The sequence below is a fragment of the Crassostrea angulata genome, chromosome 5 (genome assembly GCF_025612915.1).
Source record: "Crassostrea angulata isolate pt1a10 chromosome 5, ASM2561291v2, whole genome shotgun sequence".
Classification (NCBI taxonomy): domain Eukaryota; kingdom Metazoa; phylum Mollusca; class Bivalvia; order Ostreida; family Ostreidae; genus Magallana; species Magallana angulata.
The window spans coordinates 20,672,208-20,698,029 of record NC_069115.1 but is presented as its reverse complement, the minus strand read 5'-3'; the positions used below and the strand labels follow the sequence as shown (position 1 = coordinate 20,698,029).

The 25,822-nt window shown below is 34.0% G+C and overlaps 1 protein-coding gene across 2 annotated transcripts in view; it reads left to right on the top strand.

The window, feature by feature from the left end:
- The window catches only part of LOC128185054 (mitogen-activated protein kinase kinase kinase 4-like), a 100,595-nt gene that overhangs the window by 54,752 nt on the left and 20,021 nt on the right, over positions 1-25,822 (top strand). Inside the window, exons 1-7 of one of the 2 annotated variants that reach the window (XM_052854724.1) lie at positions 17,913-18,041; positions 18,683-20,465; positions 21,320-21,595; positions 21,977-22,126; positions 22,656-22,813; positions 23,217-23,423; positions 24,527-24,626. In XM_052854724.1, coding sequence (XP_052710684.1) covers positions 17,953-18,041; positions 18,683-20,465; positions 21,320-21,595; positions 21,977-22,126; positions 22,656-22,813; positions 23,217-23,423; positions 24,527-24,626 — 2,763 coding nt within the window. In that variant the 5' untranslated portion in view covers positions 17,913-17,952. Of the gene's footprint in view, positions 1-17,912; positions 18,042-18,682; positions 20,466-21,319; positions 21,596-21,976; positions 22,127-22,655; positions 22,814-23,216; positions 23,424-24,526; positions 24,627-25,822 lie in introns of those variants that run through there. The other variant, XM_052854725.1, reaches the window with a different exon arrangement.

Here is a 25,822-nt window from a genome sequence, read left to right as displayed (position 1 = left end):
TCTTAAATTTAGCATCAGGTTTAAAAATACATGTAACTGTTATATTGATTTCTCAGCTGTTTTTTAAACTAAACATGGAAAGTCATCATAGTCTATCAATGATGAATGAAACCTAAAATAAGTTACATTTCTTTCCATAATCCTTTATCTTTGCTACCTTTTCTTCCTTTCTTTTTCTTAACATATGTGTTTGGTACTTTGTAAGAACTAAGATCCACACCTTGACAGTTGTTTGAAATTAGTAAACTTCAATCCCGATCAAGAGTAACTCAATTGCATTGCAATTTGATGTCGGGATCGAAATTCAAAATAACTAATCGATAAACTTATAACGAGACTACGGATAAACTTATCACAAAACTTTCTTTTCTTTTTTAAATGTTGGAGACTTCTTAATATAAAAAATGCACTTGTCCAGTCGGACAAGTGGCCAGCAATATTCACTTGTCCGCATATTTTTTTAACTGGTACCGGACAAGCGTTAATGTCGAGCCCTGCCTTCACATTCACAGACTTGGTTCAAGGTCACTGCACGCCATTAACCAATAAACTCTGTAAAGGTAAAATATTAGCCAATTAGGGGCTAAAAGGAGAGTATATCTATGCTCTTAAAATATGGATTTTTGTGTGATCTGATATGACCTTGACTCTTCATCTACAAATATCATTCGAGGTCATTGCATATATTTTGATCAAAGGCATCATGTGGGTGAAGTATGAGGCTGAATGGAGCAAAGGGAGAGAAGATATACTCCGGACAAGGATTTTTAAAAATATAATTCTGCTATGACCTTCACAGTTTCTTTTCACTGAAAATAGGTTCAAGGTCACTACACACCCTTTCACCCTTTACTCAAACGCTCTGCTTATGTGAAGTCTGAGCCAAATAGGGGTTAGTAGAAATTATATATGCTCTCAAAAAAGGATTTTTGCATGATCCGATATGATCTTCACCCGTTACCTAGAAATTTCATGCAAGGTCTCTGCACATCGTTTAACCATTGAGACACTCTGTGAGTATTAGCCAGATTGGACCAAAGGGAAAAAAGATATGCCCCAGACAAGGATTTTATATATATAATTCTGCTATGACCTTAACCTTATACCTAAAAACATAGTTCAAGGTCACTGCACATCCTTCAACCAAAGGAACCCTGTGGATGAGGTATGAGCCAGATTGGGCCAAGGGGAGAGAAGCTATGCTCCTATCAAGCCATCTCGGATGGACAGACGGACAAATTGATCACTAGAAGGCGCCCGCATAAACATGCCTTTTTATCTAATTTAAAATAGTATCCATGCTATCTGCCCATGGTGAATAGTCATCAAAACCATTCATCAGCAAAATTTGATTTCCCTCCTTTTTAAGGTAGTATGGGACATCTGTCGATATTAATGTGGATTAAAGTACTATAAAATTGAAAAATTTTCACCCGTTTAGAATTTTCAAATTTTACAATATTTAACCAAAAAATAGCTTTTAAAAATATTTGAAAAGGTAAAAATTGTAAAAACCCCAGCGGGATTCGAACTCATGACTTCCATGTTCCTAGTAACCCTCTAACCCACTGTGCTAAGGAGTTAGGTGACCATTTTTGGAAAGAAACTACATGTACTTATATAATTACACTTTATTTTATTGTTTATTTCGATAAACAATACGTCACAACATGGAAGTGTCCCATATCACCTTAAACTCGGAACACCTCTGACCTAATAAGATCGCCGCATTAAATACAAAGTTTGATTTAACTCTAATTTGTTTATCATCAAGAAGTTGTGCATCGCTGACAAATAAAGTTTTCTTCTGTATAATGAAATACCAATTAACTGACTATTCGAACAATAGCAAGTTTATTGTCCCACTCCACAGCAACTATTTCCCTTGGCTTTGCCTCATTAAATAGTTGCTGTCTTTGGGGACAATAAACTTGCTATTGTCCTCATACCCAGTAAATACTAAATAGGCATATAATATCCCATCCACCTACATTTCATGTTATATAACCTCCCGTTTGTAACCTTCAATTTCACTGTAAAGTCAACATATCTGTCATAGCCGCAAGTTTCACAATTTATTTCTGCTTCTCATGTACTTAAAATTAGGGGCCTTAATATTGCTTACCAATTCCAACAAGAGACATCCCTCTAACTATTGATAATCATTAAAATTCATTTCATGAATCTACGCAACAATGATAAACCTTCAAGTACAGTCACTCTCAATTTTACGAAAATATTGACGGTACTTTATCCGAAACTGTTCCTTGTACCTTTAACTTAGTACACTAACATTTTTATGAAAAGACTAAGAAAGCTAATGCAATTCTGAGAAAAAGAATACCACCTATTGCCAATTCCATTGAGGTTTAATAAAAATATGGCCATTTCAGTGAACCCACCATTTCCAATTTCCTTTAGTAAACACAGATTTACAGGGTTCTCCATAGTAAAACATCTTTACCTGACCTTTTAGAGGTCAACTTTTGTTAAACCACCTTTAAAAAGAAACCTTATTCAATACAACATACGCCTACATGATATAATCATGATAAAAGCTTCACATCACTTAGAAATACCCTTACATGTATACCCCCCACCCCCCAATCTTTTGATTTTCATAAAAAGTCATGGTTTGAAATGTTTTACCTAATTTTATGAAACGTGTGGCAATTTCCTTGAGTCATTTCTCACACATATTTGAAAACAATCATCAATGATTCTAAAATTTGATCTTTATTTGTTTATTGTATGATTTGTACCATTTTAATTAACAAATAGACAGCTGTCCTGCTTGTGATTTCTTGTTTTCATGAAAAAAGTAAGCTAACAATCATATTTAGTGAATATCCCATCTATTCTGATTTCTAGTCTCCTTCTAACCATGCTAAAACAGTAAGTTACAACCTACAAGTTAGACATCTGCCTTAAATTAAAATTAAATTCAAACACACCCAGGTAGCTGGAGACAGATCGAGTTGATTTCCATGAAAATTTTTCAAATTTGACATGTTTTTCTACTTTTTTTTATGCATATATACCTTAGAAAGGTAGAAATAGGTTGTTTCTTGTTCATTTCAAAAGTAATTATCATAGCAGATGTTATTTCAAAGTCAAATGTACATTTACATATCCTACATGTAATCTTAATGCAGACAATTAAATAGAGAGGGGGGGGGGGGATTTTTCAATTATGTAAACACATCTAAATATCTTTATGAAATAAAAAAATAAAGGAAACATAATTGCATACTTTTATTGAAAAACAAATTTTCACAGCAATTATGAATTTCTTTATAAACAGCCTTAATTTTGTTTTCATAATTTCTTATCAAACACAAACCACAACATGGCATGTCATGCTTTCTTCAAGTTCCATTATTGTTCTTGCATTATCGGATTTAATTTGAATTACCGGTAAATAGTCTGTAGAACACAAGGAATATGCATGTGGATAGAGGTGACAGGTTAATCTCAGGAGATGACCCACAAGAATCAACAGGTACCGGTAAAAGCCATGTGGTAACAAGAGTCTGTTTTGAGCTGAAATAAAAAAAAAATAATTAGCTGTGTTTACATACATGTACTAGTAATAGCTGTGTTTACATTAACATATGCATAGTATTTCTGGAAAAAATACACTGACCATGCAGTGTAATAGGTATGACATATCCCAATACATGACATAACATTTAGGCAGTACAAGATCAAAAATTTGCATATCAAGTCATAATATAATATTAAAAAATTTTCATAGGTATAAACACTTATCAAATTGAGAGAGAGAGAGTTTGAGAGATAGAGAGTTTATTACCATACTTGTAGTGCAACAGTCAATATTTCAATTCGTAAATTACAAACGAATATTACCCACCGAACAGCGTCAAAGAACATGTACTGGTATTAGCTTCTGGTATACCATTTTTTATCAATTCTACTGTGTTTTTTTTTTTGCAAATAAATTTAGCGAGGGTTTTTGCTTATTTTCTTATAAATTACATGTTTTAAAAACAATACTATGTGTAATAAGCATAAAACATGTATGAGTAAACTTAATGAAGAATTTTTAATAGATTATTTTTCACAGAATGTGGTACATTACATGTATGTCAATCTTTATAAAACTAGCGTATATTTCGTATATTTCGTATATTAGTTTTTTGTAAATATCATTTACTTGCATGATAGGTATATATGGTCTAACCAAAATTTTCTTCATAAAGCTACAGCTGTATGTACCACATATATGTTTTGTCATTTAAGTATACATTTAAAAAAAAAACAACCCAAATTCCAACAATTGAAATAAACTCAACTCATTCTCTGATAAGTTCATTGTGTTTTGTGCGTGCATATCTTATTTGTCTGCTGCAACAGCAGCCAATCAGCGGTAAGCTGAATCCACAAAAAGAAAGTTTGTGTTTTAGGAGCGGGTAAATTGTTTATGCGACACTGTCAAGAAAACCACACCAAATAATAACAAGAAACATAAATATTCACTTATATGTATTGTGTTGTAAAGTAAAGGTTTTTAACACTCATTGCATCTTGCAAAACATGTGATGACCCTTAATCATCTGTCATATATCTGATATACATGTATATGTCAAAGATGGGAGAAATAACGACGGAACAAACTGGGATTCGAACCTGGCCCTCTGAATCTCTAGTCAAGTGCTCTACCAACTGAGCTACATGTATCTGGCACCGGTATTCAAACCAGTCTGACCCTCACATTCCTTCCCCCTTAAATGATCTTCACCCTCGAAGATCACCCCTGGCAGGAGTTAACCTGTTAGTTCCAGGGGTTGGTCACAACACCAATATTGTAACAGGATGGGAGAAATAATGAAGGACCAAACCGAGATTTGAACCTGGGCCCCCTGAATCTCTAGTCAGGTGCTCTACCAACTGAGCTATCTGGCACTGGTATTCAAACCGGTCTGATCATCACATATATAAAGAATTATTTTAAACAATGTTGTTCAATAAAAAATAACACGTGCAACCTTCAGTTTTTGTCTGTAATTAATCAATATTGGCGTGCGATCAGTTCTCGCCGAGTACCATTTCTCACCAGTGCATTGTTACGTCATTTTATCAACACATAAAATTATATACAAAAATATGATGTAACAGTGCACCAGCGAGAAATGGTCCTCGGCGAGAACTGCTCGCACGCCAGTACTGCCAGTAGTCAGATTAAAAAAAGAGAATAAAAAATTACATTTAAAACATTAACAAGGACAATTTAAGTACACATAACTGCTAAACAAGAAAAATTATGTGAACTGGTAGAATAGTACGCATAGTTCTAACTTGTAACCTACATGTACAAGTACATGTACCTGGTACCCGTTGGTCTGCTAAACCTTTCTAATGATACAATGATTGGCATCATAAAGATATTAAAGTCATGTTTTAACTCTGAAGTCTGAAGTATACAATTTTATTTACTTGAAGTTATGTCTACAGGATATTCATGACTACATTTGGAGTCTTCTGCACAAGAATATATGATATGTTTCTAATTAGACCCTGCTTTGAATTTTGAGTTGAAAATTCACAATCTGTTATTTTTTTAAATAGATAAATTCAGTTACCCTTTCCAGTCCCCCATGAACCTCGAGCGAGTCTAAACATCCATGAAACATGTAAAAATTACACGTTAGTAAACAAACACCCACACCATAACAAAAACAAACAGTGTGCACGTACTTACATGTACATCTATACTATATACTAAATTTTAACTTTAACTTTTTTAAACTTTAAAAGGAGTAAAAGCCTCACCTTCTTCAGTAACTTCCACATAAATCACACACTTTAATGTCCATCTTTTCTCCTTTATTACTCGTAGCTTATCAACGGCTGATCGTCGACAGAATTGTGGCTGTCAGAATTTCCTCGTAAACGATTCACACGAGAAAAATATCCTCCTTAAACAAATATGTAGTATTGTTCCCTGTGCATGTTCATATGTTTCACAGTAAATTGAAAATGCATCTGTACATCGAAAGAATACACAACTTCTCTTCTGCATTACGGCTCTCTCTTTTCTACAATGCCGTTCGTTACTGTTTACATTCGGCGCGCGCGCGGGGGTTACAAACAGGGGCGCCCCGACAAATAGTTGCACATAGAACGTTAAAATAATGTGTGTTCATTGAATTCATAAATGATATAGATGAAAAAAATGAAATTGAATCACAACTATTTATCTAAGACGCAACACAACGTAATGCAGTAAATGCCTGGGCCTTAAAGTGGCATTTGTTCGCTTGTGTGTCTATGTAGACAAATTAACTCGTTCATGTAACGTTACGATTCACACATATTTGTTTTATGAAATTTGAAAAAAATAGGGCACAAAACTTTTTAAATTTGATACCAAATGACATTATTTAATATATTAACAATAACTGAATTAATTTTTTTTCATAAAATGATAACGATTTTTGCTATTAGAAAAATACGTGTATGAGCTGCTGACCCCTAATTACAGGGGCCAGCCCTTTTTTCTTAATTTTAAATGAAAGCTCTCGTTATTCTAAACAACTTTTGTTCTATATGTATTAACAAATTATTTTTAGTTTAAAGGTTATTATACAAAAAGCAACAAAATTTCAGACCCCCCAAAACCTTAAACTTTACCGGCAAATAGCTTAAAAACTAAAAAACATTTTGCCAAAATTTTCATGCCAGCAAAACTATAACATGTTACCAACAATCCTGCTAAATTTCATGCAACTATCTTTTGTAGTTCCCGAGATCAACTCTGGACAAAAGACCCCCCAATTTTCAATTAAAGGGCAAAAACTCATAACCGGAAGTGAATTTTAAAAATTTGAAAAAAACGTCTCGAGATATTAACATTGTCTACATACCCTGAAAGTTTCATAACAATCAGACAACAAATGTACGAGAAATGGCCTACACAAAATTTGCGGATAAAAAAAAAAAAATAACTAGAGCAAAGCTCGTTGCAAAGCAACGAGTGGGTTTTCCGCTAATGTCGAAAGTAATGCTAGAAGTACCTCTAAGAAGCAGTGTTCTTAATCTAATGACAAAAGTAACTTAGGTACAAAAAAGATTTTAAAAATCGAATGATTCTTGGTATGACTTAACAAAATCCGAATGGTTTTAAGTACGACTTAACAAATTTGACTTCATTTTAGGTAAAAGTTAATTTTACCTGGAACTAACATCTAATTTCTTAACCCAGAATGCAAAATTAAAATGTCCGTAAAAAATCAATTTTGTTTAAAACATAATTCTGAGCAACATTTCCTCTACACTGCTTTTCAAAGGGTTGACCTTTCGTACTATGTGCTTGTTGCATCATCAATTGTCAGAAACTTATCGATGTATAGTTTACTTAATTTTATTATTCCTCTGTGAATATTTTTATTTAAAATTACTATTGATGGTGAACATTTCAAAGGGCCCCGCTGATGTTATTTTAGAGAATTTTGCTTTGACCTTGACCTATAACTTGAAATTTTTCCAGCTGGCATTTAGCTGTTTCATTGCCCCTAACATATAGGCATTTTTGTTGAATCTGACCAAGATTAAGCATATCCGGGAAATAATCTACTGTCTAAAACTAATTTTATTAAGATCTGCTATGACCTTCACATTGACATGGTTCAAGGTCACTGCACGCCATTAACCAATAAGCTCTGTTTAGGCAAAATATTAGCCAATTAGGGGCTAAAAGGAGAGTATATATATGCTCTTAAAATATGGATTTTTGTGTGATCTGATATGACCTTGACACTTGATCTACAAATATCATTCGAGGTCATTGCATATCCTTTGATCAAAGGCATCATGTGGGTGAAGTATGAGCCTGATTGGAGCAAAGGGAGAGAAGATGTACTCCAGACAAGGATTTTTTAAATATAATTCTGCTATGACCTTCACAGTTTACCTTGAAAATAGGTTCAAGGTCACTACACACCCTTTACTCAAAAGCTCTGCTTATGTGAAGTCTGAGCCCTATAGGGGTTAGTAGAAAGTATATATGCTCTGAAAAAAGGATTTTTGCATGATCCGATATGATATTTCACCCTTTACCTAGAAATTTCATGCAAGGTCACTGCACATCGATTAACGATAGAGACAGTCTGTGAGTATTAGCCAGATTGGACCAAAGGGAGAGAAGATATGCCCCAGACAAGGATGTTATACATGTAATTCTACTATGACCTTAACCTTATACCTAACAACATGGTTCAAGGTCACAGCACATCCTTAACCCAAAGGAACCCTGTGGATGAGGTATGAGCCAGATTGGGCCAAGGGGAGAGAAGCTATGCTCCGGTCAAGCGATCTCGGATGGAAAGACGGACAAACTGATCACTAGAAGCCCACACAAACTTGCTTTCTATCTAATTTGAAATAGTATCCATGCTATCTGCCCATGGTGAATAGTCATCAAAACCATTCATCAGTAGAATTTGATTACCCTCCTTTTTAAACTCGGAACACCTCTGACCTAATTAGATCACCGCATTAAATACAAAGTTTGATAACTCTAATTTGTTTATCATCAAGAAATTCTGCATCGCTGACTAATAAAGTTTTTTTCGGTATAATAATATACCAATTAACTGACTATCTGGACAATAGCAAGTTTATTGTCCCACCCCTCAGCAACTATTTCCCTTGGCTTTGCCTCATGAAATAGTTGCTGTCTTGGGGGACAATAAACTTGCTATTGTCCTCATACCCAGTACATACTAAATAGGCATATAATATCCCATCCACCTCCATTTCATGTTATATAACCTCCAGTTTGTAACCTTCAATTTCACTGTGTAAAGGCAACACAACAGTCAAAGCCGCAAGTTTCACAATTTATTACTGCTTCTCATGTACTTAAAATTAGGGGCCTTAATATTGCTTAGGCCTAAAAAAAAAAAGTTGTGGGTTTCGGGTAACCCGACCTAACCTACAAAAATGGCCCGATCCTACCATTTTTAGATGCCTGATTTTATCCGACTGTGAATTTCATCTTATTTCCAATAAAAAATACGTTTTTAAATATGAAACAAACAAACATTCTTAGGATTCAGGCCAAAAAAAAATAGATAAAATAAAAAAAAATCCCCACCTACCTAACCTAATTTTTTCATCAGTGTTACCCTAAACACACTATTTCTTTTTTAGGCCTTACCAATTCCAACAAGAGACATCCCATTAACTATTGATAAACATTAAAATTCATTTCATGAATCTACGCAACACTGGTAAATCTTCACGTACAGTCACTATCAATTTTACAAAAATATTGACGGTTCTTTATCCGAAACTATTCCTTGTACATGTACTTTTAACTGCAATTAGTACACTAACATTTTATGAAAAGACGGTTTGTCTTAGAATAAGAAAGCTAATGCAATTCTGAGAAAAAGAATACTACATATTGCAAATTCCATTGAGGTTTCATAAAAATATGGCCATTTAAGTGAACCCCCCATTTCCAATTTCCATTAATAAACACAGATTTACAGGGTTCTCCATAGTAAAACATCTTTACCTGACCTTTTAGAGGTCAATTGTTGTTCAACCACCTTTGAAAAGAAACCTTATTCAATACAACATGCATCTACATTATATAATCATGATAAAAGCTTCATATCACTTAGAAATATCCTTACATGTATACCCCCCCCCCCCCCCCCATCTTTTGATTTTCATAAAAAGTCATGGTTAAAAATGTTTAACCTAATTTTATGAAACTTATGGCAATTTCCTTGAGTCATTTCTCACACATATTTGAAAACAATCATCAATGATTCTAAAATTTGATCCTAATTATTTGTTTATTTTATGATTTACACCATTTTAATTAACAAATAGACAGCTGTCCTGCTTGTGATTTCTTGTTTTTATGAAAAAAAGTAAGCTAACAATCATATTTAGTGAATATCTAATCTATTTTGATTTCTAGTCTCCTTCTAACCATGCTAAAATAGTAAGATACAACCTACAAGTTAGACATCTGCCTTAAATTAAAATAAACTTCAAACACCCAGGTTAAGCTGGAGACAGAGTTGATTTCCATGAAAAATGTTCAAATTTGACATGTTTTTCTACTTTTTTTCTGCATATATACCTTAGAAAGGTAGAAATAGGTTGTTTCTTGTTCATTTCAAAAGTAATTATCATAGCAGATGTTATTTCAAAGTCAAATGTACATTTACATATCCTACATGTAATCTTAATGCAGACAATTAAATAGAGGGGAGGGGGGGGGGGGGGGATTTTTCAATTATGTAAACACATCTAAATATCTTTATGAAATAAAAAATAAAGGAAACATAATTGCATACTTTTATTGAAAAACAAATTTTCACAGCAATTATGAATTTCTTTAAACAGCCTTAATTTTGTTTTCATAATTTCTTATCAAACACAAACCACAACATGGCATGATGCTTTCTTCAAGTTCCATTATTGTTCATGCATTATCGGATTTAATTTGAATTACCGGTAAATAGTCTGTAGAACACAAGGAATATGCATATGGATAGAGGTGACAGGTTATATAATCTCAGGAGCTGACCCACAAGAATCAACAGGTACCGGTAAAAGCCATGTGGTAACAAGAGGCTGTTTTGAGCTGAAATAAAAAAAAAATAATAATTAGCTCAAAGTACATGTATTTCCTTCTGGTATACCATGTTTTATCAATTCTACCGGTTTTTTTTTTTGCAAATAAATTTGGCGAGGGTTTTGGTTTCTTTTCTTTTAAATTACATTTTTTAAAAACAATACTATGTGTAATAAGCATAAAACATGTATGAGTAAACTTAATGAAGAATTTTTAATAGATTATTTTTCACAGAATGTGTTACATTACATGTATGTCAATCTTTATAAAAGTAGCGTATATTTCGTGCGCCATAAATTGCAAGTTTTTTGTAAATATCATTTACTTGCATGATAGGTATATATGGTCTAACCAAAATTTTCTTCATAAAGCTACAGCTGTATGTACCACATAATCATATGTTTTGTCACAAGTATACATTTTTAAAAAATACCCAAATTCCAACAGTTGAAAGTAACTCGATGAATTTTTCATTCTCTGATAAGTTCATTGTGTTTTGTGCGTGCATATATTATGAGTCTGCTGCAACCGCAGCCAATCAGCAGTAAGCTGAATCCACTAATAAGAAAGTTTGTGGTTTAGGAGCGGGTAAAATTGTTTATGCATAATGTAGCTGACACTGACTTGAATAGATCTGATATATATGTACAAGATGGGAGAAATAATGACAGAACAGACTGGGATTCGAACCTTGCCCTCTGAATCTCTAGTCAAGTGCTCTACCAACTGAGCTACATGTATCTGGCACCGGTATTCAAACCAGTCTGACCATCACATCCCCCCCCCCCTTAAATGATCTTCACCCTCAAAGATCACCCCTGGCTCTTCCCCTGGCAGGAGTTAACCTGTCAGTTCCAGGGGTTGGTTACAACACCAATATTGTATGGGGATGGAACGATCCACCGATGCACCGGTGCATCACGGTATTTATTTTGACGATATTTGGATTGTTACATTTACCATTAATACATTACGATACCTATGCGGACTTTGTTTTATTTTCCAAAAATATCTGAGCTTCATATATCGGCTATTTTTCAGTCTGCGCGCCTAATATGAAAGTACAAAGATGGCGGAAAACCTCGTAAAGTTGTCAAACCTGTAGGAAGCTAAATCTGGAGTGTGGACAACTTTTGGATTACTTGTTAATGAAAAAGTAGTGTATATGAGACTTAAGTAATTTGTAAATTGTGCAACGCTCATTTTAAATATATCAAAATAACTTTGGACATGCGGTAATACATCGACAGATTGAATAAATTTTTAACCCTTATTCATGTTTTCATTTAGTTGCAATGTATCGTGATATGTATCGTATCGCATCTCATGTATAGTGATATGTACCGAATCGGCTAAGTACAGAAACGTCCAAGCCTTAATATTGTAACAGGATGGGAGAAATAATGAAGGACCAAACCAGGAATTAAACCTGGGCCCCCTGAATCTCTAGTCAGGTGCTCTACCAACTGAACACTGGTATTTAAACCGGTCTGACCGTCACATATATAAAAAGTTATTTTAAACAATGGTGTTCAATAAAAAATAACACTTGCAACCTTCAGTTTTTGTCTGTAATTAATCAATATTGGCATGCGATCAGTTATCGTTGAGTACCATTTTTCATCAGTGCATTGTTACGTCATTTTATCAACACATAAAATTATATACGAAAATATGATGTAACATTGCACCAGCGAGAAATGGTCCTCGACAAGAACTGCTGGCATGCCAGTACTGCCAGTAGTCAGATTAAAAAAAGAAAATATAAATGAAAAATTACATTTTAAACATTAACAAGGACAATTCAAGTACACATCAAAACTGCTAAACAAGAAAAATTATGTGAACTGGTAGAGTGGTACGCATAGTTCTAACTTGTAAACTACATGTACAAGTACATGTACCGGGTACCCGTTGGTCTGCTAAACCTCTCTAATGATACATTGATCGGCATCATAAAAATATTAAAGACTTTTTAGTCATGTTTTAACTCTGAAGTCTGAAGTATACAATTTTATTTACTTGATGTTACATGTATGTCTACAGGGTATTTATGTCTACATTTGGAGTCTTCCGCACAAGAATATGATCAATGACATATGTTTCTAATTAGACCCTGCTTTGAATTTTGAGTTGAAAATTCACAATCTGATTTTTTTTTAAATAGATAAATTTGGTCATCCTTTCCAGTCACCAATGAACCTCGAGCAAGTCTAAACATCCAGTAAACAATGTAAAAAGTACACGTTAGTAAACAAACACCCACACCATAACAAAACATCTAACTCTGTAATTCTTATAAAATTCTTAACCCAGCAGATGTTAAATCATCAAGATATATTTGTAAATTCATACGCGATGGACATATCATAAGAAAATCTATGTACAGTACCAACTACATGTATATTTGTATACTGTATGTATGACTTTCGCCACATGTGGATTTTGTCAATAAATTGAATTGTAATTTACACAAAATTCTGGTAAAAAGGAGAAAAAAACAAGTGAAAGGTACAACATTTGGGATTCAATTCTGTTAAAAGGATTTATATTGTCTGGACTAGAAAAATAACATACATCAGTGACAGTGTGCACGTACTTACATGTACATCTATAGACTAAATGTTAACCAGTTAACATGCTGACATTTTAACCACTATAGACAAGAAACTTTAAAAGGAATAAAAAGCCTCACCTTCTTCAGTAACATCCAAATAGATCACACACTTTAATGTCCATCTTTTCCCCTTTATTACTCGTAGCTTATCAACGGCTGATCAATGGAAACATACACATCCGTCGACATGGTAGACAGAAGTGTGGCTGTCAGAATTTCCTCGTAAACGATTCACACGAGAATATATCCCTCCTTATACAAATATGTAGTATTGTTCCCTGTGCATGTTCATATGTTTCACAGTAACTTGAAAATGCTTGTGTACACCGAAAAATGCACAACTTCTCTTCTGCATTACGCTCTCTCTTTTCTCCAATGCCGTTCGTTACTGTTTACATTCGCGGGTCCGCGACAAACATTGCAAACATTTGTTCTGCGTGGCCGATTAGAACGTGTTAAATAAGTAGTTGAATTCATAAATGATATAGCCTAGATGAAAAAAAAATGAAATTGAATCACAACAATTTATCTAAGACGCAACACAATGTAATGCAGTAAATGCCTGGGCCTTAAAACGGCATTTGTTCGCTTGTGTGTCTATGTATAGACAAATTAACTCGTTCATGTACGATTCACACATATTTGTTTTATGAAATTTGAAAAAAATAGGGCACAGAACTTTTTAAATTTGACACCAAATGACATTATCTAATATATTAACAATAACTGAATTAATTTTTTTTCATAAAATGATAACGATTTTCGCTATCAGAAAAATACGTGTATGAGCTGCTGACCCCTAATTATAGGGGCCAGCCCTTTTTTCTTAATTTTAAATGAAAGCTCTCGTTATTCTAAACAACTTTTGCTCTATATGTATTAACAAAATATTTTTAGTTTAAAGGTTATTATACAAAGAACAACAAAATTTCAGACCCCCCAAAACCTTATACTTTACCGGCAAATAGCTTAAAAACTAAAAAACATTTTGCCAAACTTTTCATGCCAGCAAAACTATAAAATGTTACCAACAATTCTGCTAAATTTCATGCAACTATCTTTTGTAGTTCCCGAGATCAACTCTGGACAAAAGACCCCCCAATTTTCAATTAAAGGGCAATAACTCATAACCGGAAGTGAATTTTAAAAATTTGAAAAAAAACGTCTCGAGATATTAACATTGTCTACATACCCTGAAAGTTTCATAACAATCAGACAACAAATGTTCGAGAAATGGCCTACACAAAATTTGCGGATAAAAAAAAAAAATAATAATAAGAAACAGTAGAATAACAGAAGGGTTTTCCGTTGAAAAACGGAAAACCCTAATAATAAGAAACAGTAGAATAACAGAAGGGTTTTCCGTTGAAAAACGGAAAACCCTAATTATAAGAAAAGTGAAAAAGAAACAATAGAATAATAGTAGGGTCTTCCGCTGAAGACGGAAGACCCTAATAAAAGTTCAGCATTTACATTTATTTCTAGGGATTTTTCCCATGGGGATCCGAAGGATAATTTTTTCCAGGGAAGAACCAGTATTTATTTTTGGTAATTGTAGTATAAATTGAATAAGTTTTAATTTCCGTAAAGAAGGGTGGGGGGGGGGGGTCCAAACCACACTTGATATTTTAAAGTTAAGGTTGTTCCGAAAACTAACTTTCATGGAAAATACATGCAATACACACATTCTAAAATACACATAGGCCTACTTTAAAAAGAATGACTAAGAACAGATTCTGAATTAACATCTCTTTCTCTTATTATTGCCCAAAATAACAACTATCAATGGTATAAAACAACATTTATTCCTATTTTCATTTTTTTTTACATAGAAGAAAATTGATGGAGAAACCATACTTTTTAAAAAATTCCATGGCAACCGTTAAAAAATTGATTTTTTTTTTACGTTTTTTATTTAGCAGAATAGAGAAACTAATGAATTTTACATACCTATTAGGGACCATGATATATACGTTTTATTTATGAAAATTGCACCCATTGCTTTAGGAACATGGCAAAGAAATATGAAAAATTGGAAATTTGAAGGTGATTTTGATCTGCTGTAATTTTCTGATTTTACAGATTTTTGGCAATTGTTTTTATTGGAAGTTGTATAGATAAGCCTTTTTTTTCTTTATATACTACAAATAGCTTTGTTCTGCAACGTAGATCTAAGTGTTGTTGCTATGAAATGTAAAGTTGCATGGAAAAATCTATCAGCAAATTTCAGATTTTATTCAAGTTGCTTCAATTTAAAGGTCAGGTCATATACTTGATTTTTCCTCACCAAAGATATCAAATATTTATATTATTATATATGTGAATAATACCTATTCAAAATTGCCTCGAAACAAGAGAATTAACATTATTTTTCTGCTTGTTGCCATAGCAACGGTTCTTAATATTGATTTATAAATTCTTAATTTCACAATCATAATAGTGTGCAAAAAAATGTAAGATTTGTATTTTAAATTCAAATGAAATGAAGAAATCATAATTTGAAATTTTTGTTTAGTTACCATGGAAATACTTATAAAACATGCGTTTATAAAATATGTGGGTTTTTTTCTATTGAAAAATGACAAACTTCTTCATAATACATTCTACCCTGGAAACCCCAAAATGTTGCCATTACTCACAATGGCATAAAAATAAGCATAACATGCCATTTTAAATCTTTACCCTCTGTTACCATGGCAACGGGAACTGTGTGGCTGCCAAATTTTTATTGCGCAGATCTAGAAACTTTTCCAGGGGGTAGTAGGGGAGGGGGGGTCCAAGAGATTCCGATAATTTTATTAATTGTCGGAGGTGGGATCCCCCTCTCCCAACCCGATTCCCTCTAGATCCGCGTATGAATATACTGAATACTGTACCACCTTCCCACATACATGTATATATATAGTGAAGACTTGTAGCTTCAAGGAAACACAATCATGAATTTTTCAAATTTTTTTTTGCAAGCTTATTTACCCTTGTACTTGGAGAAGTGGTTGTCACGTCATTTAGGCATTTACAAGTTGTATGATATGTATGTATGAATTGTGGGTAAAATGGAGAGTTCCCTCAATTTAATACAAAAAAATAAAAGCAAACAAAACAAAATCGAAACAGGCGTTTTCTTGAAGTAAATCTACATGTACGTTAGTTTAAACAACTTATCAAAAGAGGGAGCGCATCATCCCATGTGCACGAGGAATATCATGGTTTTTTTTTAAATAATTAAGATCTATTTCTGAGGGTATAGCTATGTAGAACATTCATAACTAGTATTCATATACTTTTTCCTTTGTTCGCGACCATTTTCGGATTGCGGAAAATTCATAATCCATTCGATCTTTTGTTTACAAGAAATTCTCTCTCTCTCTCTCTCTCTCTCTCTCTCTCTCTCTCTCTCTCTCTCTCTGTATGACAATTTATTTACAATTACAGCTCAACAATTAAGAGAGCTCGATGGTCGTTGCCATTTTTAGACGGGTTTTGAAGAGCTCTATATAAAAGGGGTGATATATATTATTTTTTTCTTTGCTGAGTAATAGCTTAATTATAGCTTAACAAATCTTATCTTAAATTCATAGGTAGATCTGATGGTGAACCTGTTGACCAACCAGCATCCTTAAACGATTACATGTTTACTTATTATACTAACTTCTTTATATATAAAAAGATCAAGTTAACAATAAGCGGTTCTAAACCTTTGATGTCATTAGTAGCTGCGTATATTTATCTACATCCAGCAATCCACTGAGGCTGGTGAATCAGTCCTTGGTTTGCTAGTGATGACATTGGCGTTCGTAGTCACACATTTGACCCTATAAGTGTATACGACAAACCAACGATAAAATGTAACTATATAAAAATATGAAAATAAATAAGTTAAATAAAATAAAAATGAAAAAAAAATTGATAAAAATAATGACGATATAAGTATAACGGGGGTCCTTTGGTATAAATATACCGGTATTCTGTAATATAAATTTGCAATACATACATTATATTGCTGGTCAATATTAATTGGCACATAGCTTTTTAGGTTAATAATTTATTAAAATAAAGTTATAAATATTCATAAATGTACAATCATGCAATTGTACATTTGAATTATATAATCTAAAATATACCGACTATAACATAAGTTTCAAAGCCCCCTACCTTCCTGCCCTCCCCTCTGACTTGCTTTAAATTTGATAAGTTGCAGTTGTTTTTTAAACCCAAAATGTAGAGTAAATTTCAATAATAAAAAAAAATTCTCAGAACATAGGGTCATGGGAAAAAAAAGGAAAAAATCGCAATTCTTGACATAAAAATGTTTCTGATAAAAAAAAAAATTACTTAGTTTTTTGTTATCATATTTTGACGTTTGATGATAGTTTAAAATTTCTCTATTATAAAAAGATGTCATACCGATATTGTGATATTTTTGTTATAAAGATATTAAATTGATTGATACCTTCAATTTGTACTAAATTAAAATAAAACGACATTCGATCTATATTTAAAGGTTTAAGATATCAGATAAATTAAAAAAAAAATCTTCGTATTCTTCATATTAAAAAATAGATTAGCATTTGTTCTTAAAATTACCAAACAATAATGATAACAAGAAGTTCCATCTTAAAAGATTAATTAACTACATTCAGATTTCGTTTGGGTAGAAATTTAAAGAAGGATAACTCTGACCATGCTCACCTAGCAGGAGTTATCGAAACTTGACATGGCGGACGGGGAATTAAAAACTCCCTTGTCGACAACGCCAACCGAAGATTTTAACCCACTGGCGGAAGATCCAGACAAATTCATCAGGTAGATTAGCTTATTGTAACTTAGATATTTTGCAAAATCAAAATAATCGTGCTAAAACAATGCATCCGACCTGCATTAATGCTGCAAGCAAGCAGTGTCGTGAACGTCGTACATGTTATCTTGGACGGAATGACTAGGTGATACAAACATTGTATCATTGAGTCTTAGAATACACAAAATAAACACTTAGCTATCTGTTGGAAATTATTTACATTTGAAAGAGCTGTAAGACAGTGTTTCAAAAAATGATTCTGTGTAAATGGGTTCAAGGTTAGTGTTGATAAAAAAGGGGCTTGGAAAGGGGAGGGGGGTGGTAAGACATTAGTGCGTTGTCGACCTGGTTAGAACAGTGTTTGATGAAATTGAAATAAGACTGTAATGTTTGATGCAGGGTGTTTTTGTTGGTTCATCAATCCTTGGAGTTACATATGCCAAATTACATGTAAGGTGCAATAATGATAAACATGATAAAAAATTCCTAGTCTGAGAGAGAGAGAGAGAGAGAGAGAGATTTGTTGCATTATTTAAAAAGTGTTATGAATGATTTATTTTGTGTTTTTCTATGGTTATGACATATTAATGCCGTGTTTATGAAGTGTGAAGTGAAATTTAATTTTGTCAGTTTTATTTTTTTTTCTCAGTGGACATTCTCCTCAAAGACAAGGTCATCATGATGCAGATTGTAGTGGAAGTGAAGAAGAGAGTGATTACCAATGTAATTCTATGGAAGAAATGTCAACAGGAAACTTGTATGGTGTCACCCCACCAACTTATATGCGTGGAGTAAAAAGAGACAAGAAAAAACACCAGACAAACATTCAAAAATCATCCTATAAACAATTCACAGAACTGAAGAAGGCCTCCAAGAAGTCCCATCGAAATGCGGTTATAAAAGAAAGGTATGCAAATGACCCTTTATTTTGCAAACTTGGACATATAGACTCTGATGACAATTTAGACAAGGATTTTGCAGACGATAAAGATAAGAGAAGCATGGATCGACGAGAAATGAGAAAGAAAAGCATGACTAAAACAATTGCTCATGAGCGCTTGGCAAAGAGAAGTTCTAGCGATTTAGCTGCCATAGACACATCTACAGTGGATGTTCCTGTGCCTCAGGCGGCCGCAAAATTTGACACCTCTGGAAGATTTTCTTCCTTTAATTTCGGCAGTAAATTGCCAGTGGATAGTTCCGGCAGATTCACATCGTTTAATTTGAAATCTCATCCCCTCTCCATGATGGGACAGTCTCTGAGCTCAAGCTGGTCTGTTGGAAGGAGTGAACACAGGAGGCAGTCTGTGGTAAATGTGGAAGTGCCCAAAGAGAGAGTGGATTTTTTCAAGATATTCTCAACGCTGCTTAATATGGGCTCAAATTCCAAAAAAGAGAAAGACGCAAAGGGAGTGAAAGAAAAAATGAGTTACAGAAGGCAGATCAGTTCAGAGCAGGAATTGTGGCAAGAACGTTACAAGGATTACCTGTGGCTGGAACTTCAGATGGAAAAAAATGGATTTCAGAATCAGCTTGAACAGGAGGAATTTCTACAAAATGAGAGAGCAAAAATTCCAGGTGTGATTGAAGAGATACTGAATTTTAGGTTTGAATGTTCAGTAGAACTTAGTGACAGCAAGAGTGAAGAAGATTCCTATGCTAATCGGCAGAATGAAGGGACTGCATATTCATTCACTCTTTCAAGTGAAACTGTCGCTCAACAGAGGGAAGCTTTGAAATACGTCCAAGAATTGCTGGACAAACTAGATTCTTGTGAGAAACTGTTTCCAACATCAAGGTCCTTTGCAAAAGAATATGAAATGTATAAAAATGAACAATTTACTCAAAGAGTGAAATCACTTTATCTTTGGCAAAGTATTACCAAAGATCTGTGCCACAAAATAAAAAAATTAGGACTAGTACTTGGTGCACAACACGCATCAGATTTAGACTGGCCGGTTATAGAAAGTCCCCGATCATCGGAGGAATTTGATTTTACAGGTTTAAATAGAGTAGATATTCCTAAAATTCAAGAATCTGTCAGTGGAAATAGCGAAGACGAAGTTGAAATTCCATCACCAGAATGTTTAGGTGCACAGACAGACAATGCTAAGCGTGTAACGTTTACACTCCATCCTTCAAGGGCATCAAAGATCAGTAGTCCGGACTCCTCTGAGATTCCTTCGAGAGGATCCAAGTTGTCCTCGACCTACTCCCTCGGTAGTCTCTCTCGAGCCTCCAGTGAAGCCAGCCTTGATGAGCTGCATCACACTTCAGCCAAACTGTTGTTTAGAAAGTATGTAGACAAGACATTAAAGCGAATGGGCATGAATAAAATGTTGTTGAGGTTCAAAGAGCTCTTGGACAGAACGTTACAGAGAGCAAGAGAAGCTTTACAGAGACCAAAGACTCTCCCTCAGTTAGAAATGCAGGTAAACAAGTTTTAACATTTGCAGTAGTTTTAAAGAAATTTGCAGTTTTAATGCATTAGATTAGGATGTTTATCATGTTTATTTGTATTACAGTATCGACTAGACACAACTTAACACCAAAGCAGTCCGTAAAAGCTGACCCCTGTTCTGGCCTTGGTCTGCATTTTAAAAAAAAAATGCATCTGATCTCAGGTCTGATCAGGGTCTGTTATGGGTTTACTCGGGGTCGATTCTTGGGGTTGGCTTTATGCACAAAAGCTGATTAATCTTTTTTCTTACAACCTGTAAACCCGCACCTAATATATTCCAAATACACAATCAAGTAGAGACTTTTGGTCATATTTCAGTAGCAATTTAAGGGTCTGCTTCTGAAATCGGAGTCTGCTTTCGATGTTTGCTCTGGGTTAGCATGGGGTCTGCTTGGAGTCAGCTCTGGGTCCGCCATAGCAAACCCTAAGCAGACCCTGAGAGGACACAGGGAGCAGAATGGGGGTTTGGTTGGAGTCTGCTTTCTGTTAGGTTGGGTCTGGTCATACTGTATATGTACTGCTATACATCTCTTAATTGTTCACGTCTAGCACTTCAGATGTTATGTCAGTGTCTGATCTAAATTTTAGGTTTTATTCATTAATATAATTATAAAAGAAATAAATGAATAAAATTTCACTTTTTGTTCACTGTGATTATTGTATATTAATTTTTTGTACAAGTTATATATTTTTGCTCACTTGCACTTTTGATTTTGCAGGTTTTTTTAAATCAAATTATTCAATTTTATTTGCCACAGTTCATTCAATTGTACTTCTTTGCTGACAAATTTCAGGATTTTCAGTACTTTTGATTTGTGATTGTAGTCACCAGAGGTAGATGGCACAGTCCAGCTCTCATCCTCACCCTCCTTGGATCTCCACTACGCCGACGCTAGCTCCACATCCATCAATTTCCACCGAAGTTCCAGCCTCACAGATTTCGGAGCTTGGTGCGAACAGTTCATCCAAATGGGCTTGCCTTCATTCCAGTCCAGCTACCTATTTCTACTGCATGTGTTTCTGGAAGTCATTCATGAAGCCTTGCGGCTTCGCCTGGAGCAGAGACCTGTTATCGACCCCTCGTTTCTCAGCATAAGACCGGTATGTTTTCAAATTTCATGTTAATGGCTACATGTCTGGTATAATGGGCAATACTGTTTGTTCCTCTTGCTTTTGAAATGGAATTAGAGGCCTCCATTTTGCATTATCTTATCTAGCAACACATTCAGAGTCTAAAAACCAGGATTATTTATAGAAGAAATTAAACATCTTTTTAACACTATGTATAGAACCTGTTTATAGTCATAGTCTTCATGAAACCATCTTTGTTTGGTTACGGAAGGACCAACCATTCATTGCTTATTACCAATACAAATTAATATTCATAATAATTACAATAATTACCACATGGATTCTGAAATGTACTAGTAAACCCATGCTTTGTGCATACTGTACTCTTTGAGATTTATTGTTCTATGTTAGCTTTTGAGAGAATGCAAAGAGGTTTTGAGGGGAGCGGTGATAGTCAAGCAGTATTTCCAGACCATGGTGGACGAGGTAACATCAGAAGGGGACACCAACACAATGAAAGATCTGGAAGAGTTTGACAACGATGTCCGCCAGATGTTAGAAGTAAGTTTAACAAGACCCACAAGATGTAACACGTAAATTTATGTCCTACAAGATCAGTGGTCCAAGTTGCGAATAAAATGATTTGCAACCAGAAATTATGAGTATTTTGCATATTTGTGACAGAGTAAATCCCGGCCAGCAATCATCTTTTATAAGTGTAACTCGGAGCATTGCACAAGATGTTGGACATAAATTATGTTCCACAAGAAGTTAGATTCAAGTTTATATACTGCAATATGTCAGACCTAAGTTATAGTCTCGCAAGATATTACACATAAGTAAATGTCTCGCAAGATGCTAGACTAAGTTAAAGTCTTGCAAGATGTTAGACTTAAGTTAAAGCCTCACAAGGTGTTAGACTTAATTTAAAGTCTCAGAAGAAGTTAGATGTTGGTTTTTATCCTTGCTAAGAAGTATTACAGAGTCTGTGTTAAGTATCGAAGTCTTTTTGTATTCCCCAACATCACAACTCATAGATTTAGGAGATTTGATTACAGGCATAAACTCTTTGTATTTGTACTTGCTGCAGGTGTATTTCACATACCTACAGAGCTGGATGTTGGCTCTCCAGAGTCTCCCTGAGGCATCTCTCAGTCTGAAAAATGTCCTGGAGTCAGAATGGCTCTTCACCAAGCAGATATGTCCCCATGTTATTGGAGGGGAGGCAGAAGCAGGCAAACGATTCAGGTATTAGAATGTTGTATACAGGCCCTGTATACACTCCATCCCTGTATTACAGAGTTATTTTTGCTCTCGTAATTTTCACCCTTCTCCACATGCAATCAGTTTTGCCCCATTTTGGAGTCTTCCAGACAAAGTTGTGTTTAGAGAGAGCCAATATGAGATATTCAGATTAATCCAGTCTTAAATTTTTCCACTGACAACAAACGTGAAAGGTGCGAAATGAAACAGGGGCGAATATTCACCTAAATACAGTACATGTACTGGCTACAGACTTCATAATGATATTCTAAAACAGCCAATTTAGGTTTAAATTTTTACAAAGGTGTGATTTTGAAGGGTGAAGGAGAAGACAGCTCAATGTTTTTTTAAATCACTTTAGTGACATGGATTTTACATGTGCTTTCAGCTCACTGGCCAGTAGTCTGCTGAATTCTATTGCGGACTTTTTGGAGAGCGGAATTGATGATTTCTCAACAAGCCTGTACAACTTAACGATCAACGATGACAGCGTGGATAGATCAGACCCAGGGGAGAAGGACACTAACAACAACAACGACAGCGACACCAATGATGAAGTGCAGGATCAACAGAAGATGGTGATCCAGGATATCAGGTCAGAAGTGCAGGCAATATATATACGATATTTGTCTCATGATGGTGAATCTAATAGCATTTTATATCTCTCTATATTATTTGTCTCATGTGTAGGCTTTGTATCTCTTTATGGTTATTGTCTCATATGCAGACTTTATATCTCTTAATGATATTTATATCATATGCAAGCTTTATATCTCTGTATGATTTTTGTCTCATATGCAAGCTTTATATCTCTGTATGATATTTGTCTCATATGCAGGCTTCTTAATGATATTTATCTCATATGCAGGCTTTATATCTCTGTATGATATTTGTCTCATATGCAGGCTTCTTAATGATATTTGTCTCATATGCAGGCATTATATCTCTCTAGGATATGCGTCTCAAGTGCAGACTTTACATATCTCTATGATATTTGTCTCATGTGCAGACTTAATATCTCTGTATGATATTTATCTCATATGCAGGCTTTATATCTCTGTATGATATTTATCTCATATGCAGGCTTTATATCTCTGTATGATATTTATCTCATATGCAGGCTTTATATCTCTATTCGATATGTGTCTCAAGTGCAGGCTTTACATATCTCTATTAATCAAATCAACAACAACATTTCGTCGAAAATCATTTAAAACTATAGTATATTTCACTATGTTATTTGTCTGGGAACAGTAAAAGTAGAAGCATTTTAGAAGCATTCTATACCATGGACACAGAAATTCATTAATTTAAAAAATGAAATCATACTCTCCCTTCCACCCCCCCCCCCCCCCCCCAAAAAAAAATAAAAAAAAATTAATCTATAAGTTTTTCAGGCGAACAATTTTTTAAGATGGCAAAATAATACAATGTATAAGAATAAATGTGGCAACTTTTATCAAAATTATATGATGTTCAACAAACAATCTTATACTCATCGACATATTTGATTTTGTTTGCATGTCAGAAAATTCAAAAGTTTTCAATTTAAAAGAGATTGTGAAAAAATTGAAAATTAGACCATCTCAAAAATTACTGGATATACGGTATCATTGTATTGAAATTCTGTTATTCAAGATGCCTTTCAAATTATGTTTGTTACATCTGTGTGTTAATGATAATGTATTGATTTTACAGGCATCTGTTTCAACAGACATCAAGAAATTGCAAAAAACTCTTCAATGAAGCAAGAGAAAGGGCTTCAAAAGCATTAGGATTTGCAAAAGCACTGCGAAAGGTATCCTTACTTTATTCTAGAATTTGAATCTTCTAGATTAAAGTGAAAGACGTAATGTGGAGATTTTCTAAAGTAAGCTAAATTTTAAAACTGGCATGTACATGTACATGATGTATTTTACAGATTTATGATTCAACATAAGACTTGCAAGATCTAAAGGTATCAGATGTACAATTGACCAAAAAATGATAGCCAGCGCGAGTTATTCAATTTTGTATGTGCACACCATTGCAGTTATGAGACCTGATTTTTCAAAAAATAATGATTCAATGCTCAAATACCAAAATATGAATCAACCATAAATGACTCTGTGATGTTGTAATAAGCATGCATTTTTTACATGATAAGATTGTGTACTCATACCACACATAACATCGGACATGGGAAATCTGGCTGAACTTGTCAATCAAATTTTGAGTATTTGATTTCTGTAAACAGCAAAGTGAAACAAATTGACTTTAAATCAGTCGGAATTGGTATCTAATAGCATTATTTGAATTATATAAAATCCAGCGATTTGAAAAAGAGTGAAAAATGTACCGTTCATGCACATACATGTAAAATGAAATGCAAGAGAAAAAAATTGTTTGGAATCCCAATGAAAAAATACAATCAATGATTAGAAATTTCATTATTTGACTCTTGGTTACATGATTTACGGAAAATAACAAGGAGATGTTTAAACACAGTAATTAAAATAAATGTGTATAAGCATTTTACCCAAGAAATCCATTATGCATGGTACTTATTAAAAATAGTTAGTAGCAAATATGCTGTTATACAAATGTTAGGTCCAAAACACTCTGTATGTATGAAATTAGGTATACAAAAAATTGAACAAATTGAATAGGGCCATACAATTACCAGATTACCCCAATTCAAGTTATGCACAGTCACAATATCTACAAAACCAATAATTAAAACGACTTACTCAGTATTTTTCGACGAAATACGCGACTTGTGCACTGCAAACTTTACTCTATAAATTAGGGGTTTTTTTCTTCACGTTATTGCAAGAGCTCCGGGGGGAAAAAATAACGTCATACAACGGCAAATGACGTAAAGCTGCTACAAGTCACAATCAGTGTAAGGGGGGAAAGTTAAAATAACTCGTTTTAAAATTATGAAAAAAAATATTGCTTGACTTAATGCATCAATTGTTAATTCTTTATTGTTTATTATGTTAAATAAATAAT